Source organism: Lissotriton helveticus, chromosome 7 (assembly GCF_964261635.1).
Source record: "Lissotriton helveticus chromosome 7, aLisHel1.1, whole genome shotgun sequence".
Taxonomy (NCBI): domain Eukaryota; kingdom Metazoa; phylum Chordata; class Amphibia; order Caudata; family Salamandridae; genus Lissotriton; species Lissotriton helveticus.
The window spans coordinates 629,349,263-629,369,867 of NC_136068.1; the positions used below are offsets into that span (position 1 = coordinate 629,349,263).

General features: G+C 45.5%; 1 protein-coding gene across 1 annotated transcript in view; it reads left to right on the forward strand.

The window, feature by feature from the left end:
• The first annotated feature begins 8,518 nt into the window (after positions 1-8,518).
• Positions 8,519-20,605, forward strand: part of TBC1D10B (TBC1 domain family member 10B) — a 367,011-nt gene continuing 354,924 nt past the window's right edge. Inside the window, exon 1 of the mRNA XM_078652863.1 lies at positions 8,519-11,217. Coding sequence (XP_078508989.1) covers positions 9,350-11,217 — 1,868 coding nt within the window. The 5' untranslated portion in view covers positions 8,519-9,349. The remainder of the gene's footprint in view (positions 11,218-20,605) is intronic.

The window sequence follows — 20,605 nt, forward strand, 5'->3', positions numbered from 1 at the left end:
CTGAGTGTGATTTTGTTAATAGAGGTCTTAGTTTACCTCCGCGCCACACTTCTTTTGTAATCTCACATGTGGGGTTGTATGCTTGTTCTCCCCAAACGGACGGTTGAGCATGTCCGTCTGTATAGATTACACAGGCGTAATGTCGTAAAGGCAGAATGTCGATTGGCAGAGGATATGTTTCTTCATATGCTAGATTTTTCAATTCTTCTAGTTCTGGATCAAAGTAGTAGTATACTTTGTCCGTTGTGATTGAATTCACCCATTGTAACCATTCTGGATCCAATGTTGTTGTTGGTAAATTACACGGTGTTGGTAATGCCTCAAAGGCTGATTCAGCTGTTCTGACTGTGATATGTCTACCGTCTGCTTGATCTTTTTCTCTAGCTATTGCGGTTTGAACTGCATGAACAATTTTTTCTTTGTTGCTGAATTTCTGTTCAGCTTCTGTGTACAAGTGTGATTTGAATGCAATCGGTACCTTTTCTCCCTCATTAGAGGTCAGGTATGTGAATCCGCATCTCCCTGGGATGACTCGAATCACAAGATTGCGTGTGTTATCACGTGTTTCTAATTTTGTTTTAATTAGCATGTCTGTTTGTAAGGATCTCAAAATTTCTGTGTGTATTTGAGTCCAATTGGATCTTTTAAAATCTGGTTTAATTAGATCATAAAGGGGTTTGACCCTTTCTGCGTAATTTGCAATGTATGTTCTTCCGAAATTTAGGAAGCCTAGAATTGACTGTAAGTTTTTTAGTGTTCTAGGTGCTTGGAGTACGGCACATTTCTCTAGGAAATTGTCAGCCAGGCTTTTGCCTTCACTTGATAATTCATATCCTAAGAACAGGACTGTCAGATGGGCAATTCTGGACTTTTTAAAGCTGAATTTGTAACCCTCTGCAGCGAACCCAAGTATTATGGTGTTCACTCTTTTCAAGTGAGTATCCAAGTCATCATCTGTTAAGTAAATGTCATCGACATAAGATAATGCTTCATCATCATATAGTTGTAGTAATTCTGTTACTCTCGCTGAGAATACCCCCGGGCTGTTCTTGTACCCCTGGGCTAACCGACAGAATTGCTTTTGAGTGCCATTTACTGAGAATGCAGTTAAATATCTGCTCTCTGGTGCTATGTTTTGACAAAAGAATCCATTGGAGATGTCCAAGGTTGTTTTGTATTTTTTGCGCACTATGTTATTCATTAGTGCAGCACTGTGTGAGTTTTGCACTGCAAAAGTTTTGCAACATGTGTTAAGGTGTCGGTAATCCAAAACTAGACGATATGAATTGTCTGGTTTGGAGACCGGAAACAAAGGATTGTTCATTTGTGAGGTGCAAGTTTCAATCACCCCCTGGTATTCTAGCTGATCTAGTATTTCATTTACCTGTTTTTTAGCTTCTTGCTTAATTGGGTACTGCCTTTGTGCAGTAGGTTGTGATTTTAACTGGATTTTGTGATGAGGGGAGTCCTCATCCCATCCTACGTGATTTTTATATAAAGCAGGAGCTAGAGCCACTGCCCACTTTCTAGCAAGTGTGTATTTTTTATGAATTGGAATTTGATTTGAGAAGGCAGGCCTAATTACTTCTTCGCCATGAGGGCACTCCCTGACAAACTCTGGTGGCCAGTCTTTTTCAGCTAGAAGGATATCATAGCCCTTGGAGAGATTATCCCAAAATAGTCCCCTTATTTTCCTAGTCTTATCTCCCTCTATACGTAATGTTATCTCGTATATCTTGTGGGGTTTGCTAACTCTGGTGTCTGCAGTTTCCACTTGAAGATATTCATTCGTGTCCACTGTCTCCAGATGATTCATAAGGACTTTGCGAGCTATGCTCACTTCTGCTGCGCTGTCTAGCATTGTCTGAGCCCACTCTCCGTTTTTCAGTTGTGTCCTCAGTATTCTCGGCATTGTTAACTACCTTGATACTGGCTACCTTCTTTTTTGGAAATTGTAATTTCTTTTTTAGTTGAGCAGGTTCCTTGTCTTTGGACTTGGCGTGCTCTTCTCTTTGTTCTGATCGTCCTCTTCTTTCCGATTTCTGCGAGGAATTCTGAAAAGATTGAGAGGGACGTGTATCAATGTCTTGATATCTATCAGGCTTCTTTATATTATCCCTATTTCTAAGGTTATATCTTTTCCCAGAGGGGTCACTCTGGGGTGACCTGTGTCTCTGGTTCGGAGATTTCTCCCTTCGCCTAGGAGACCTTCCTCTGGACTGGAATTTCTTTTCTTTAGGATTGGATTGTTTGTTTCCATCCCAGTTCTTTTTTGGTGAATTATTATTAAAAAATATTTTTTCTGGACTTTCAGTCAGTTGCGGTTTTACTGGTATTCCACCTAAACTATCTCTACCTAGTTCCTCATAGGATTTTTCTATGATTCTGGCAATTTCAGCTGGTTGGTCTGCTATATCTGTCTCCTTTAACCTCTGGCGGATCGCCACGTTTGCTGCTTCACCTTTTATGTTGGCTAGTAATATAGCCGAGACCTGCTTGAAGTCTTTCAGTAATTTCATACCAAGAGTTAAAGCGGGCTCTGGACCGTATTCGTCTTGAATTTGTTTTAGCACATCTGGTATTACCGAAATGGATGGAACACCGTGCGTTTTTGTGTAGATGGAAGCAAAGACTGTACCCCAAGTGTCACAGTCCTCAATGTGTGGTGCGATTCCCATTGGAAGACAGATAGTCAGAATCCTGTGTTTTTCTAATGGGGTGGTGTCAGGAAACACCGCCTCTATTTGGGTAATTTTCTGTGCCAACCAGAATGGTATTTGTTCCCGTTTAGCCGGTACCTTACCTAGGCAGGACTGGATGTTCTGTGGTGTAATTTTATTTGTGGTCCCCTGGTGAGGGGTCAGCTGTGGAAGTTTAATCGCTGGCTGAATTGTTGATGTCCGCATCACATACTGAACTAATTGTCTATGAATTTTTATTAATTGTTTTAGCTGTGTTAACAGTTCTGCTGCAGACATCCCATTGATGTCTGGATGTGGTATGTATCCGGCTAGGACCGGCCACGTTGCTCCTGGTCTACCTAAAGGACCGAGCCTGGTGATGTGATTATTATGTTTTAGGGCGCCATCAAATAAGAGCAAATGCTCTTGGAATTTGAGTGGTACTTCCACCTCCTCAAAAGGAGTGTACTCATTAGGAGGTTCCTCTATTTTGTAATAGTGGAAGTACTTTGTTACAGCATTTGCTGCTGGAAAATGTATCCATGAATAATATACCTCTGTCTGCCGATATTCGTGTGCCTCAATTACGAATATGACTGTACCACCTCTAGGTGTCAGTCCATTTTCTATAAGTTTTAAGGTTATAGATTTCCTTTTGATGACCGGGATGAGTATTATCTCCGGGTCTGCATTTTGTAGTGCAGTATCAGCTTCTGCTATTTCAGCTGCTAATCTAACTGCCTCTCTTTCATCATCACTCTCTGCCATTTTACCGACAGGAAGCTTATGTCTTTTGTTTGCAGATCAGGTTTCTTATGGAACAAAGGTTAGATGCACAATATTTTGGAACTGTTTATCCTTCAACGTTGACTATACCAAGAACCATACATAGGAGTTCCCTCCTGCGAGGTCTGGCGGATATAACCTTTCACCCACTCCAGACGTCTTTGGAGTATGTGGGAAAAGGGGTCTGAGTGAGAAAGCACGACTGAGTTACTCTAAATGTCTTACGTTAGTTTTATCGCCCTTTTCAAATGCGTTGGGCGCCATGTAGTGTAGTTCCTATCTTCCCAATAGGCTCTGCGCATTGGAATAATACCTACAGCAGTAAAGGCCTAGGCCAGACGTTAACTAGGTCTACTACTGTCGATACTAGACTTAAAGTTTTGGGTTTGCCAGCGTAGCTCAGAGTTCGCTAGAAACTTTCTCGAATGTTCAAGGAGGAATTAACTTCCCTGATTAGACAAGAAGGGATTTAGTTTCTGACAACCATAGAACATGACAACTTTGCTCTCCCCTAATCAAGAGTCAATCTCGAGAGTCGTGTGAACAAAAGGCAAATTATTTTACTCAGTCAGTACGTGCATTCTTAGTCTCATCAGAATGTAGAGAAAAGGAAGAGACTGGCGTGTTCAATAAAAGATGTTATTTATTGATCAGTCTCTTTTCTCATACAAGAGAAATGGATCGATATTATGGCAATACTTATAGTTAAGTAAAGTGCATACATTAAAAGCAATAGTATAAAATAATACTGTAAAAACATTGATATGGTTTCTAAGCCATAAGATGTTTAAAATGAATAAAATATATTTACATACACATATACATTTGACTAAACGTACTCAACTGGTGTTTCTAGATACGCCTACCCCGTGTACCTGACCTAAGTCTAATACGTGGGCGGGAATAGAAAGTTACAGTTTAAGTTAAGTTTGTTTTTGCCAAGTGAATAACTAAAGAATTCTCTGTGAGGGGTTATTCAGTTCTGTACCTGGAATTTAGGATGAATGAGGAATGGTATCTCTCTCTCTGGTCTCGATATTCCAGGCTGCCTGCGAGGGCTACCCGGAAACGCCGGTGCTGGATTCTCGGCAGGAGAAAGCAGCGCGTCTCTCAGCGCGTCAGGAAGGCGGGGCTGCTGCCAGCGGGGTCTGCTCTGCTCTTCGCTTCGGCAAGTATGGCTGCTCCGTCTCGTCACCACGCGTGTGTTTGCATATGGCAAGATCGGTAATATTTATACCTTTAAGGTGCCGAGATTGACGTAAGGATGGACATAGATACGTCAATAAAGATGTCATACGATTTGCTCGTTAGCACATTCTTTTACTAAAGTTCTCGGTGAAATCAAAACAATGGCCGCAGGGTTTTGCCCAGGTTGTCATAGGTTTGATTTGTTATGAGAACTCCGTATGCCTTATCAGGGGCTGGAGGAATATCGCTTGTCTAATTAGATCGCAAGCGTTATGACCTAATCAGATAACACGTTCCTGTGCCGTAGTGTGACTGCGTCAGATAACGGTATCTGCATCATGGGGGTTTTCTGCCTCATGGGCTGACTGCTAGTTAACTTGTTGGTTTGTTTAACTAGAATAGGGTCAGGAATAGGGGGATCGATTCAGAACCTATAGGAATACATGACAGTCTAGCCGATCTTTGAACGATGTCCTTTTGGTGGTGCGGATCATCTGGTGGTATTGGCGGGTGGTGCTCTTGAGGGCTGTCATGTTTTCTGCTGTCCGTTTGTGGCGCCAAGCTTTTTCGAGGGTTCGGCATGATTTCTTTGCGGTCTTGAGGGCGTCTGTGAACCATGAGGTTTTTCTGTTGCTAGTCTTGCCTGGGGGTTTCTTCAGTGGAGCGAGGCCGTCGGCGCAGTTGGTGATCCACTGTGCGAGGTTGTCTGCTGCGTCGTTGGTGTCAGGGGTGTCGACAGGTGGGTTCTGGCACAGCGATGTGTTCAACTGGTCCGTGGTGACTTTGCTCCAGCATCTGCGGGGGATTTGTGGCATGTGGTGGTGGGATGTGGTCTTCTTGAAGGTGAAGTGGATGCAGCTGTGGTCGGTCCAGTGTAGTCTGGTGGAGTGGCTGAAGGAGACGAGGTTACTGGCAGAGAAGATGGGGTCGAGCATGTGGCCCGTGAGGTGGGTGGGCGTGTCCACTAGCTGCTTAAGTCCGAGGTTGGCGATGTTGTCGAGCAGGGTGGTGGTGTTGTTGTCGTTGTTTTTCTCCAGCTGGAAGTTCAGGTCCCCTAGGGGGGGCTGATGAAGTTGGCGATCGGCGGGGCATTATACCCCCGTCATGGGCCATTGCCCGTGTGATGGATGTAGTGTCTGCCACTTAACCAAAGCCACAAACAGTCTTGTTTAACAACACCACCACTTGCGAACTCAGAAAGCTTATGAACTGTAACACACAAAGGCTAGTGTACCTCATAATCTGTCCTTACAATTTGCACTACGTGGGTATGACAGCCTGCAAGGTAAAGACAAGGATCTGCAAACACCGTGGCAATCACAGCCGTTTTACAACTAAAATGTCAACCCAATTTATTGAGATGAAACACACAGCACAGGACTACCAATGGGTGGTCCTTGAACAAATGACTGAAACTACGAGTCCAAATTGTTTGAGAAAGAACAACGCTGGGTGTTTAAACTGGAAAAACCCACACTGAGGGTCAGCACAATATAGCATGGGGACCATTTGTTGTCTAACCCCTAGATAGGAAGAGGTCATACACGGAACTTAGAATATTGAACCATATCAAACATCCAAATTGTATGAACAAGCCATCTTTTGTAAGCCTGCATACCAGGAAAGAATATTATATATGAATACATGTATACGAGGGAAATAAATATGTATGGATACATGTTAGGGACATGCTCTCCGATCACCTGTTGATTTCAGAAACATGAGATTTAAATGGTTTGGTCATGATAGGCTTCCTGACTAATTCACATATATACACCCTTGGACATGATGGTGACCATTATGGATGAAAATATATGTTCCACATGTCTTCTGCAGAACATCTCACAAATACTTGTATGTTTTTTAATATACATGCTGACATAAATGGCAACATCTCTCATTCATTTTTATATATATTATGCATCTCAAATGCATCTCATATCCACATAATCTTTTTACAGTTATTTTTACTCAGTCACATCCCTCTGTTAAAACATTGCATCCATCTCTTGAAATGATGTCGAGAACCTGTGAAAATAGCTTCACAACCCCGTTCGGGCTCCTTTCTATTACATGAATGAAACCAGAAAGTGGTTCCACTCGCTGCCGCCACAGGAGGTGGTCTAGTCTCCCCACAAGAGACCAACACAGTGCAGCGAGGACGCACCGCCGACAGACATGCTGGCTATTAAACCAACAAACAGGGATGATATCGGTACTATCTAGAACCCAGAGCGTATCTGTCCTTTTGGGTGACTGGACGAGAGGATGCTTTAACGTAGTGAGTACGGCACAGCAGATTTCGATTCAAGGAACATCTGCTGAATACAGATTCAGGCATTATTTTGACATAATGGGCACAATTTATTTACCCTGCAGAGTGTGACTATAAGCTCCCCATGACCATTGGAGGATCCATGAAACAAAACATTTGCCTAAATAATGTATGTGTCTAACGTTCATTTCTATGTGTTGTGCGTCAGTAGGTACACTAATTTTATCAGATGTGCTCACCTCTATTTTTTAGCAAGTACTAGTTTGCTAGTTATGAGACTAATAGGTGGTGCTCACAATGTATATAAACAGCACGTATTTGAAGTACTTTAATATATAAGTATTAAATTAATTACGTTTTCTGCCAAACCCATTGGCAGACTAACCCTCTCATTATTATATTTTGAGAGTACAAAAAAGTGAATACCAAGCAGGTATAGTCATGTTCTTATATGTAGCATGCAGAGTATTTGAGCACGATTAGTGCCAACAGCACTACGGGACTAGTATCAAGGAGGAAGATCCTTGGTCCAGACGAAAAGCCAATGGGATGGCTTGAAACATGTCGACCCTTAGAAAGACAGGTCATCCACCCTTCCTTCTCCCAGTTTTTAATCATACAGACTAGAGGAGTGATTAAATAATTATTTACCTACTAACCTAGTATTTTAAGGTTTTCGTTCCACATTAAATTGCCGCCCCCCCACTCCGATTATCATCATTCTACACCGTATTAATACATCTATACAGGCTCCCACGTAATTTGTAGGTCACAGCACGCCTTGTTCTACAGTGGAGCGGGATGGACCCGATGATGAAGCATGCCACCAAGGGGCAACCCTGGTGGGTGAGGGTTAGATAAGAAAACGTGTTTGCTTCACCTTGTGCAGGTTTATTTCACATCAAACTGAGTAGCTCCCGATATTTTGATTACTTCTCAGTAGGAGAACAAGCCTCTCTGTTCCTCTATCTCCCCCTAATTGTTGATAGTATTGCAAGATGGACACAAGCTCCGCAAATAAAAAAGGAAATGTTGTTAAGGGTCATTTGAAAGTTGGAAACTAATAAACTGCAGCCTCTTTCAAAAGGTTAAACGGTTTAACGGAGTGGTGGGGAAGAGGTGTTACCACAACAACACTAAATCAGTAGGTTTAATGCGGTTGCTCCTCTTTAGCTACGCCAGATAACCGCGCACTCCCTTTTCCGCCCACAGCCTCCAGCCGATACCAGTCGCTCGCTATTCATTCCAGTGTGTCGGGAAAGGCGGAGAATGGAGCTGACTGAACCAGAGTCAACGGCAACGAGGCATGAAAACAAAAGAAAGACTATAAACAGTCGGCTATTGGTAATGCGTTCCAAGTAGTACGCTCCATGCCTTGATTGTCCTTTTTTTGTTTCTATGCCCCTTTGGACTCAAATGTGATTTATATGTCAGTGTCACGACGGGAAGTAGTTCCACGGCTGTGCGATGACATAGACCCCACCTTAGGCTGTTGCGCACGCGCTTTAACAGGTTCGGAGTAAGTTTAATGTTGTGATAAGTGTACGCGCATGCGCGTATGCGCCCTGCCGTTGGGGCTCGCGCGTGCGCATTTTACACCGAGGTGTCAGAGTGTGGAGGAGGAAGGAAGGGCCGAGCCGGGTCTGGAGCCGATGGTAGCCCGACAAGGAGGAGGGAAGAAGACTTCACGAGCTGGAGGCCCGGCACAGCGGCAGTTCGGGAACAAGAAAGGTCGCGGGTAGGGACACCGCGTCCTGGGGCAATAGGGTAGGAGGGCTTCGAACCCTTTACCCAGTTACTGTGGTAACGATGAACGGGGTGGAAAAGGTATCAGATGGGGAATAAGCCCCCAACAACCCTCGGGGGAACGGAGCTCTTTATACACCACGAACGCAGCATACTGTATGCAGGGTGTAACATAATTAGACCCCCCTCACGCGTCCACAGAGTAGAGAATATATCCTGGCACACGCTCTGCCCTATGCCTTGTGTGTGAGGCATAATAACGACCTATACACTACCATTGATGAGAGAGAGAAAACTCCTAGGCACACTCCGCTTTAAGGCTAAGGGTGGGTGAAAAGAGGACAGTCTTTCCCTGAAATAACATTGCCAGTCTAGTCCTGTCGTTAGTCATTGTTAGGTCATCTTTTGTACACTACCACCCGAAAGGGAGGAGGCAGAGAAACCACAAGCATGAGCAGCAGACACTTAATGTAGAAGGCTTTGGGCCCCCTTTACATATGAACTGGTTAGGAGGGGGCCAGGGGACAACTAATAATTCCACAAGAATAGGGTTACACTGGTCCCTAGGTAGTGTGACAGTGCATTTAAATGTATGGAGACCCCCCTGTTGTAGGCCTAAAGTGGGGGGACACTTTAAAGGGGCTCGGAGTGAAGGAGCCCCTCCTTCCTCAGTATGGAAGCACCTCTGTCGCAGCCTCCTCAGCCAGGGGTCACTAGCCCACCTCTCCGACCTAAGCCCATTCCGCCTCCTCGCAATCCATCTTTCCGACGCGGATCCCAGGATGGCCGAGTACGGCCGGATGGGACAAGGAGTCCCAGCAGTGGTAGCAACCCTACCAGTCCCCCTACCAGCCCGCAACGAGAGCCTACCATAGTCCTACAGCAGCGTCATGAGGTGCGAGGGAATGGAGCAGGCCCAGCCACAAGTCCCCAGAGGACACTAGACTCCAGCAGGACCTATGTTGGCCCTCAACAGCCTGCTGAGACCAAGGGCAGTGAGGGTAGCCTAGTCATCAGCACTCCACAGATATTGCCAGATGCTCAACAAAAATGGGCTTTAGAGGGCTCCAAAAAAACAATGCCAGGGGTTGAGACCAGAGTGGGTGATGACAAGCCAAATGCAGCACCTTCCATCAGCCAGCAGTTGTCATCTCCAGTCTCAAGCTTCCAAGGACCTTTCTTCGCCCCCAGTCCACAGCGGAGGCCTGAAACCAATGTAAACAACTCCACTCTTCAGGAGACACCTCTTACCACCAGCGCCGAAGGGGTACCTTCAACCACAAGTTTTCAGCGGCGAACAGAAACCAATACATGTGACACTGGCCTGCAGAGAGTGCCATTTGATAGACCAGTCTGGAAAAATGAAATGAGCACAAGTTTTAGCAGTGGTCCTTTGCCTGTCCAATCTGGCACTAGTGCTAACTATGCTGCAAGCCCACAGCAGATACTTGAACGCAGCAGCCCACGATGGGTGTTGCCTGGTAACAGGGAGCCCGATGTCGTCAGCATGCAACCTCCTTTGAGGACAAGGCGGAGTCCCACCACAAGCCCGCAGAGGGCACCACAGATAGTGAGTGATGTCTCTAGCTCACATGGGGCTCTTGAAGCAAGATTGGCAAGCACCCCAAATCCAAACAGGGAGCACGAGACATTGGCTGACACCACTGGGCCTCAGGAAGTTCCAGGAACCAGGCTAATAACTGATGTCACCAGCCGAGCAGGGACCCAGGTCGTTTCTCCAAAGCGTGTGTACTCCTATAGCGTTATACTTACAGGCACTTCCAATACTCCGCCTGGCAGTGGGACACCAACAGGTAGTGGTAGCCCGTCTCATGTAAAGTTGGAGACTGCGACAAGCCCAGTCCTTCCTGCAACATTTTTGGCCAGCCCGCTGTTTTATTCCCATGAACTGCCTACTAATGTAGTTACCACCACCTCTGTGAGTAGCACCACCTCCCCAAGTGGGCCTGAGACCCGGCCCTCTGCAGAACCAGTCTTCGAGGCCCGGGCTCTCGTGAGCCCTGCCAGCCCCCAGCGGAATCTGACGTCTAAGCCACCTCTGCCAGGAATGTCAGGGCCACGTGCCGGGAGCAGCGCTGGCCACTTGGGCCCTATGTCTTCAGCTTCCTCATCGTTGCAGTACATTGCCCCAAAGTCTAGCCTGTACTCTGGCCTAAGCCCAGTGCAAGAGCAGCCTCATAACAGTACAGACTCTGTCCCCCATGGTGGACCTAGCTCCGAACCTGTGGCACAGTCTGGATCCGTTTTGGTGCCAGAGGCAAGCCTTGCCTCTTCCCCGCGCCGGGATGCTGGGTCCCTTTCCAGCCTGGACCCCAGTCTCCCATCTTATCGTAGCCAGCAGCCTGCCCCGGACTCCATGAGCTACTTGGACTCTGTCAGCATGATGTCAGGCACTGTTGAATCCCTCAGCCTTATGGACGATGCAAGCTCCTTGGGTTCTGACTCGGAGATCAACGGCATGAGCTATCGCCGGACGGACAAGTATGGCTTTCTGGGTGGCAACCAATTCTCCGCTGGCACGTGAGTATTGCTTTGGAAATTGAACTGTTTTTAGTGATAATCTTGCTTTAAATTGATGCCATCTTGTGTGACACAGCCAGTCATGTCTTTTGAGTCTGCAGAATTTTGCACTCTAGGCTAGTAGCTATGATTTTCTCATTGCAAGTAGGCTTCCAGGTTCTCCCTGCTAACCACTGTTAAGGACCAGGAGCATGCTTAAGCATGTTGCACATAGTGTGGAGCCTTCTGGGTGCTATGATTTTGTAAGTACGCGAAGCCCCCTGGAAAAGTCAACCAGGAATTCTGATTCCTACCAGAGATTGTTCTTTGGATTGAATGTCGTTATCTGGCAAATAATTGATAGTGTGTGTGGTCACTTTACACTAACACATATCACTAGATGTCTCACATTGGTATCATGCTTATCTATAGTTATTTGCTGTCAGGGATTGTCACCCTTTGAGTTGTAGTTTTCCTTATATGTATTCAGTATTACCTTGAGTTATGGAAGATGTCCTGTCAAACACCTTTTATCAGTGTTTGGTCCCTAATCGTGTAAAATGGAGAGGAGTGGAGCAAAACCATACCCATTGGATGTCATATATTGGAGGTTAGAAGGCCAGGTTGGGAAGGCAGCTCGGTTTTATATAGCTATTCAGGTGAACACTTGTTTGTATAATTTGTGTAACGTCTATACCACAAGCAATAGGAGTACAAGCACATCTGGAATCAGAGGTGGCAGCAAGCTGCTAGTGACGTTTATCAAACAGTAATGTCTTGGTGCTCCAGAATCGATCATAGGGGTTTAATGTTACTGTGGCTAAGCATTTGTTGTTAAATTCGTGGGTTATAAGGTATGCTCATTAAAAACGTATGCTTAAGAGAGAATTTTTCAGTGGCCAGTCTTTTGGTTACACAAGCTTGATGTCTATTTGGCTGTGAATACTAATGTGCATCACAAAAAGGTAGAGGTTACTACTTACCACCATATGTGGATACTAATGTGGCACTTGCAAAGCTCGTTGGAAGCATTTTAACTTAAGGCAATTGGGTGCCAATCTGGAAGAGGCGCCTTATGGACACAATCCAAATCTTTGGAAGATTGGTGTGGTTCTAAATGCAATATGCAAACGGGATTGCTTCTCTTGGGGTCAGTAGTGCATGGATTCCTGCTAGCACTTTAAGACTCTCAGTTGTTGGTTCAGCCTTGTAAATTGGCATACTGCCCTGTGCCTGATCAGTGACCAGTCTGCTTGATGTTTTTTCAGCTGCCAAGCATCAGCTATACTTAACTCTAGTGCATGAGCCCAAACTGGAATTGGTGGTTGCAAGGAAGCAAATGGAATACTTGATTGTGTTGGTTATTATAAAGTCATTGCCTGTTTGAAGTGGTGTTGACGTTGAGCACAAACATCATTGTCGCACACAGGTTATCACTTATCCTGGTCCTTCAGGAACTCATGAAGGCATTGTTGGTGGTGTTCATTCCCATACAAGTGCATACTTTGTGAACCCCGATTTTCCTCCAGCTCATAAAACAAAAACTTGTGCATGGTGATTTCATTATAACTCGAGTTGTGTACTAAGGTTGCATTACTTCGGGATGTGAAGGAATGGACCCTAGTGGGTGGAATACATATGAAACTAAATAGGAAATACGAGAGGCTTCAGGCAGACCTCACTGAATGGCGAGAACTTTTCAACTCTGCCCTAAACCCTGATGAACCGGAGAGTGAACAGAATTATAAGGAGCTCAGTGAGTGGAACGGATGCAGATGAGAATAAACGGGGAGAGTAGTGCGAGTGTGCAGGTTTGATGAATGCCCCCCCGCCCCCCCAATTGCTTACTGATAAATACAGTGATGCCTTTTCATTATCCCTCATTGTCACTTGTAATATTGCACCTAACAAAATGGTGGACTTGGAATCTTAAGTGTTGTGCATACGATGTCTGCGTACCAATGTCTGTTGCAATGTTTGTTGTAAAAAACATCCCCCAAAAAGTTGTTAAAAAAAAGTTGCATTACTTCTCTTGCAGCAGCAGATTGGGCCTTTAAAAGTTGTACAAATTGCCGAGGTGGTGTCTGGGCAGTTGTATAAACTCCTTTTGGGTTCATTGATGTCCAGGGCAGAATTTAGTTTCATTAAGACATTTTAGGCCAATCTCTGGAAGTGTACAAGCAAGTGAGCAACATTCAATGATAAACACGTGTTTTCAGTACTTGTCAGTATGGGACAGCCTCTCCGTGGGCCTGTAGTTAGAACATTGACGGCAGACCTTAACCAGAATGGTCTGGTTTATGAAAGAACCCATGGGAGGCGGAACAAACAAGTAAAGGGTCCATCCCTTTAGAAAAGGAAAATAAGAGCAAGGCTTGAGGAGTCTGATGGCCTTTATCTTTAATAGACAGGCCGACTAGACGAGGCTGGTAGGCTCTCCCTGCATTGAACTGACAGGCTATGTTGGCCTGGAGTGCCACAGGCTAAATTAATTAGACTGGTCGTAGAAGGACCACGATGGAAATTGACCAAGACGATTTGGTAATTTGTATTTGTAGAAAATGTATAAACTAGAGGTATCTGCTTGTAGACAATGACCAGAATAATTAAACTTTGAAAATATTTTTTTATGGGCGTGACCATTTAGGTTACTTGGTGGGATTTAGCCACAGAGAATTGACAACCTAGGTTGGCATTGTAGGTTTTATCTCTTAGGAAATGGGCTGACTAGATGGGCTTGGGTTTTGTTTTATTTGTAGGGAGCTGTGATGTGTTTGGTGGACTTTAACTGTAGGGAATACATGCATTATAGAAATCTGGGTTCGCTGTGTTTAGGGAATAGACAGATAAACCGGGATAGAGCACAGAGGTCTTGCAATGGTCGCTGATGCACACATATCAGTGGTGTCCATTGGCAGTACTACCCAAGCCATAGTATTCCCAAACTCCTATGTTCCGAAGCAGCCCTGTCAAGTTACCAAGGTCCTTGTGTGATGTGCTGCTCAATTCCTGTTTTTTTTTAATTATGAAACTTTCAGTCTTGTTTGTTCCATAATAAAACAGAACTACAATTCCCAGAATTTAAAGACATTGAAATCTGGCTTGGAGCAGCACATCACGCATGGACCTGGACAGCTTGGCAGCTGTGCTTATGCACTGGTACTCACCATTTGAGCTTTGTAGTAAGGTGTAACCATCATAAAATGTTGTTTCCTAACGACCCGTGCTCAGCAGTTCGTGAGTTGTTCCCACATAGTCACCGCCAAGCACAAACCCTTGCTCTCTGTAGTCTGCCAGCCACGAAGCACGTCTTATACCTGTGCCACGTGCATCTTTTGGAATACCTCGTTAGTGGTGCATTAAATAGCCATCAATCTGTCTGCCATTGGCACAGCAAGTCCCAGAGCATAGACACTCCGTGCAGTTGAGATGCCTATGCCTGGAGCCCAGCCCTCTTAGTCTCTGCTGTGTGCGCGGCCTCACACTCCTGGCCCTCATGTCTCAGGTTCTATCATCACGGAGGTACAGGCAAAATGTTCAACTGTTACTACCAGAGCTAGAGCATAGACACACGTCTTCCATGCCAATGCATAAGAATAGGCCCTCTTTGCCCTTTCCATGCTCAGCCTAAAGTAACAGATCTCCATCCTCATGTCGCTCCCAACCAGGGGCGACATGCCCCTATCCCGACCTATCGTCCTCGGTGCCTGTGCCGCACACCGCCCAATCTACAGGCTCCCTGTGCCCCTTGCAGGCCTACCATGAGGCACAGCCACTCAAGCATGTCCCTGAAACCACAGGCTTTCTGTACTCTGCCATTCTCGTCCCATGGACATATGCCCATGCTATAGCCAGCCCTTTATCAAAAGCAGAATGCAACCGGGCCACACTCAAAGCGCCCTGTCCTTCAGGGCCAGGGCCAGTGCCCAGCCCCTGCCCACGGGTCCCTAGTGCCAGTGCTAGCCTAGCGCCTGAGCACGGAGCGCCGCCGCCGCCACCGCACAAGCGCTCCTTTGTGCGGCAAGTGTCGGCCGAGCGCCTGGCCCCACCTCGCTCTGTTTCCAGCGGCCTCACGTGTGGGATCTCTTCGAGCCAGTGGGCCGCACATGCACATATTCCAAGACCGCCTTTCTCCGGAATGTCCGGGAAGCTTCCGCCTTCCGCCTGCCGTCGGTCTGAAAGTAAGATTCAGGAAGGCTGCAGGGCCCGAGAGCAGTGAATGACAAGATATCTGCTTTAACCTTGGCTGGCGACGTGTTCGTCTCCGCAGCCTCATTCTCGGTCCCATCATGGCCCATCGGAGCGCCTAGACTGCATACCTTCCACCTCCCTGGGACGGTGATGTTCAGGGGCCATAGAGCGTGAACGTATTCATCAAACCATGTACCCGGAGGCCGGAGTGAGTGCAGCCCGCGCCATTCTCCTTGAGATTGAGACTTGGCTCTGGAGGCGAGGCGGCCCTTTAATGCTGGAAGATGGCAGCTAGAGAGATGCTATTAATGGTTCATAAAGGGAAGCTGAAGTGTGGGTGTGAAGAACTAATAGTGGAACGAATGTATTGCAAACCTACAAGTCGAAGTGATGTAGAGTTGTATTCCACGCCTGTCTTTGCCGAGGACAGCTTCAAAATGCTGGCACTGAGCCTTGTGGTGAAAATGAAATTTGAGACAAGGAAAATGTGTGGGCTGTGCATGTTGCGACCCTACCTTCCCTAATGATCGAAGTTTTACTGCTTGATAAAGATAAGCGGTGCATTTTTATTGCCTTGCCAAGTGTGATCAGAGCCTAAACCTTTCCACAAGGATACCTTGGCTGTGAAGGCCAGGGTAACTTGCCCTGTAACATCTCACCTCGAGTCCTGTCCAGCCCTGTAACATCTCACCTCGAGTCCTGTCCAGACTTTGGCCAAGTCTAAAGAAGCTGGCTGCTGGTACCAGTGTAGAGCCCTGTATAGAGTTTATTTATTTGGGGTGTGTTTTAGAACGATGCCGTCGCGATTTCTGACGTTTAAGATCACTGTTGTTTAATAAACAGTTAGAGTTTAGGTTGACCGTTCTTGTTCCTTGGTTACTGAGCTCCAGAACCTCGGTGGAATGGGGATGTCTACAATCCGACCTGTTGGAGGGCACAAATCGTGTTCATGTTTTTTTTTTTTTAACTGCACATACAAAACTCCACTGTGAAAGACTTGGCTGAAATTGCGCATTTTTAGAGGAGGAAGAAACTGTCAGATCTCAAGTATCTTAGGCCTGGTTCCTTTGTCTTTGCTTCTATGAAGTTTTGGTTGGTATAAAGGCCAAAGTTTGTTGCCTCGCCCAAGCCTGCCTTGAGCCTGTTTTTACAATTTAAAAGAAACGCAGCCTACAGTTCTCCGGCTCCAAGGAATCAACACCATCTACTCATTGCCTTTCTCCCTGAAGCCCACAAATGCTGAGGTGCTGTGGGAAGATCGCATGATAGGCCTAGAATACACATCAGTTAGGTGCGTAAAGCCTCAGTCTGAGGTCTCTGAATTCCAAGTCCTAAGCCTGGGTTTTTACCCCTCCTTGCTTTCAGTCTGTTGGTTGGATTTTGGTTATTGTAGAAATCCATAGTCAGCCCCCCTTCCCACCCACTCTTCCAGAACTCGTGGCTGGTCTTGATATTTACGTTTGTCAGCCTTAGCCACTGTCCCAGCAAAGAACTCTTCGCATATTGAACATTTCTTTTTGGATCCTGTAGAAAAGAAGAGCAGCTGTTTTTGTTAAGTAATATTGGCCAGATTAAAAAAAAAACGGCGAGTCCGGAAAAAAGCCTGTTTCCATAATCTATTGTGATCATGGGAGTAGCCCTAATTATAGTGTTTTGAACTGTGTATAGGAAGGTCTTGGAATATTTCTAGCTAGGCTTCACAGAGAGTCTCTTGTTTCATTCTGCGCGTTCTTTATAGATTCCTGTTTTTCATTTTGCCAAATGGTTTCGTACTTTGGACTAACGTGTCTCTTCTTAGGGCGGTGTGTCAATGAGTCATAGCTTTCTTTTCCTTGTTTTTACCTCTGTTTAGATCTGTTTTATCCATTTAAGTACATCTGCCAGCAGTGTGATGTTTCTGTAATATCTGCTTATAAGTTGTGAGGCCTGCGCCTGGATGTTACATTACAAGTTCCTGGCTTACCTGGATCTTAGATTGCCTACGTCTAGATCTTGAATTGCCTTGTCCTGGAACCAGAATTGCCTTTGCGTGGATGTTTGATGATCTCAGAGTGAACCCAAATTATCTCCCTTTCCACTGTCCATTTATATGCATTGTTTGTCATTTAGCAGACATAACTTTTAACATGTTTAGCAAAAGACAGTTTAACAAAAGTATTTCATTAATCGCAGATCTATTAATTGACTCTCCCATTCTTGCTTGTTAGCTGGGTCACAGGCGATTCATCGCTGCGTAAAGTAGGCTCCGTTTATTCTGCCCATTGCTTTTGCCACTTGAGAGATGAGAAATTCCCTGTATCGTGGTTGCTATTGGGTCTGAGGGAATTTGGTACTTGGGCGTCCCACATGGGCTGAACCTGTCATATGGTTAGCCCCATAATCGATTTTGTGTATGGCTAATGTGTGCCTCTAGTTGAGTATACAATGACACCATATTCATTTGGCAACATCATGTAAGTTAAATGTAGGCCTATGGTGACTTTGCTCCTCTTAGTCGGCATTAAATTGTTGAGAACTGTGCAGAAAATGCTTACATTTAAAATGTCTGGCATGTTAGCAAACCCGTGGGAATTTATGGCATGATGCTAGGATTTTATATAGCGCAAACTTGACTCAAATCAGGTATCAGAGCGCTTTACACATCACCAGTTGCATTACACGGAGAAGTGTGGCTCACTGGTTAGAGGAGGCAGACCTGGAAGCAGAGGTCAGCCCGGGACCAGGGTTCAATTCCCGGCTCGGCGGGGTCTTGAGTCCTAAAATGTCCATGGACTCGACAATTCTCATTCCGGTGCCTACTCGATTCATGGGTTCACACTCTGCGACTCTGGGCAATAGCTTGCTTAATCTCCACAACGGCCCCTCGCGGCGGGATGCCTGGCTTTCACCTTGCGGATACCCTGCCGGGGTTATCTCACAGGGGAATACCAGGACGGGTTCCCTAAGCAAGCGCTTAGAAACCGCTTGGTGATTTGCGCTATATAAATTCCTGTACATTTACATTTACATTTACATTTACATGAGGACACATTCATTTTTGGTAGGCACATGGGGATGAAGTGATTTGCCCAGAATCACAGGATGTGCAGCGTCATTGTAGGGACTCGAACCCAGTTCCCCAGATTCAAGGTCGACTGCCCTAGCCGTTAGGCCAACCCCTCTCCCCTTTGGTTGATGAATGGCTTTAGACTGGCTTGTGTTCATATTGTGGAAAGTCAAAGACTATTACACACAGTTGACACAACAAATGACATGATGTTGTTGCAGTGGCATTTGAAATGTTTCTAGTCATCTTGTTAATAATGCACATTCCTGTGCCAATGTGAATAATAATTTTTCTTACATTACTTTTGTTCAGTGGAGCATTTTTGCTAAATTCAGAATCTTTACAATGATTATCCCTCCCGCATCGGGTAATTAACTTAAAGAAGTTAGCCAGACAGAATGGAGATTTTATTTTCATATAATACTACTTCACTGTAATGAGATGTTGCTTCGATTCAGAGCTTCCTGTGTTAAGAAAGGTACATAAGAAGGTTTTGAATACTAGGCTGACATCCATACTTGGAAACCTAAATGTCTACCACTATCTTAAGTTTGTGGCGGTAAGGCATGTAAATACAAAGAGAAGCCCCTGGGAACAGTCATTTTTACCGGGATTTAGCTACTTGATTTGGCATGACTCAACATATCTACCATTGAAACATTTCATTACATATCAGTAGGAACAAAAATGTCTATTGGAGTGATGAAGGCCAAGACGTTAATTAACTAAAGTGTTTTATGCAGTCACAAGGGAGCAATAGTTCTCAGATTGCTAGGGTTTCGCTGCAAGCCATAGAGGAATTATGTGAGCGTTCTGTGCACATACCTGTATCTTTGTGCCACTTACACTCGAGCCCTACCATGCAGCGGTTCAGTTGTTCCTCAGCCGGAGAGTTGACTTTGGACCCTTATAAGTTGCCCTTTTTTTCAGCTGTCAATCTTGCAGCCATTGCAAGGACGTGCGGCTATATAACTGCAGTCCTTTAAGAGCTTCAGTGTTTACCAGTCCAGCTCCTGATAGTATTCACAGCCTGTCGCACTTTAATAAACCATTCTCCTAAAGAAAACTGCCTCTTAACACTTCACCATCTTGGAGAGTCCGCTAGAACTGGGAAGCTGAACTCTGCCCGTGTTTCCAAAAATTAAAATTTAGAACCAAACAGGATTCTTCAGAAGAGCAGTGCCTCCGATCTGGAACTGGCACCCTTCAGCTGTGATGCCTGCTTTATCTATTGTCATGGCACAGAAAGTTAAAAACCTTCATCTTCCTCAGTTTTCTAAATATAGAACACATTTTTTCTCTTTCTTGTTTTCCTGAGGTGGTGTAGTTTACTGAGAAAAATTGTATTAAAAGTTAACTGTTCCTTCTGAGTTCTGTTCAAATCCCATCATTCCTACCTGGTTCCCCATCCTGCCCTACTCTCCCTTCCCACTGCCCCCATACCTGTCTTCCAGAAGTCTTTTTGTAAATGCTTTTCATAGTTACTCTGTGACGTTCTCTAATGTTCCCCAGGGTAGAAAACTGTACATATAACATGCACATTGATTATTATTATTATTATTTCTGAATTTGTAGAGCGCATGGTTACACTTACAGTGTGTCCCCGCGCTGTCAGAAGAGCCATCTACTCCGTCAGTCAGACAGGACGGGTTAATCTTTAGGGAAGAGGAAAGTTTTGAGCTTTCTACGGAAGATGAGCTCCGATGTTTCCAGTCTTAAGCTCAGGGGGAGAGTGTTCCATTTCTGTGCCGCCAATGTACGAAAGGATCTTCCTCCCATTCTGGCTTTCTTATGTCTGGGGACAGCGAGGAGGCCTGCCCCTAACGAGCGGAGTTGTCGAGTGGGCGTATAGGGGCAGAGAAGGTTCCGCAGGAAGGCTGGGCCCTTGCCATGTACGATCCTGTGACCAATACAAAGGACCTTGAAAACAATTCTTTCATTGATCGGAAGCCAATGTAGGGTTTGTAGGGATTTTTTTGAAGGGGCTCTTCTGGGCAGCCGGAGGACCAGGCGAGCGGCAGCATTCTGAATTGTCTGCAGTCGCCGCCGGCTAGTGGCATTGGCTCCCAGATAAAGGGCATTGCCGTAGTCCAGTCTTGACGTGACAAGGGCGTGGACCAGGGTCTTCCTAGATGATTCTGGGAGGAGGTCGATGGTTTTGCGGAGTTTCCG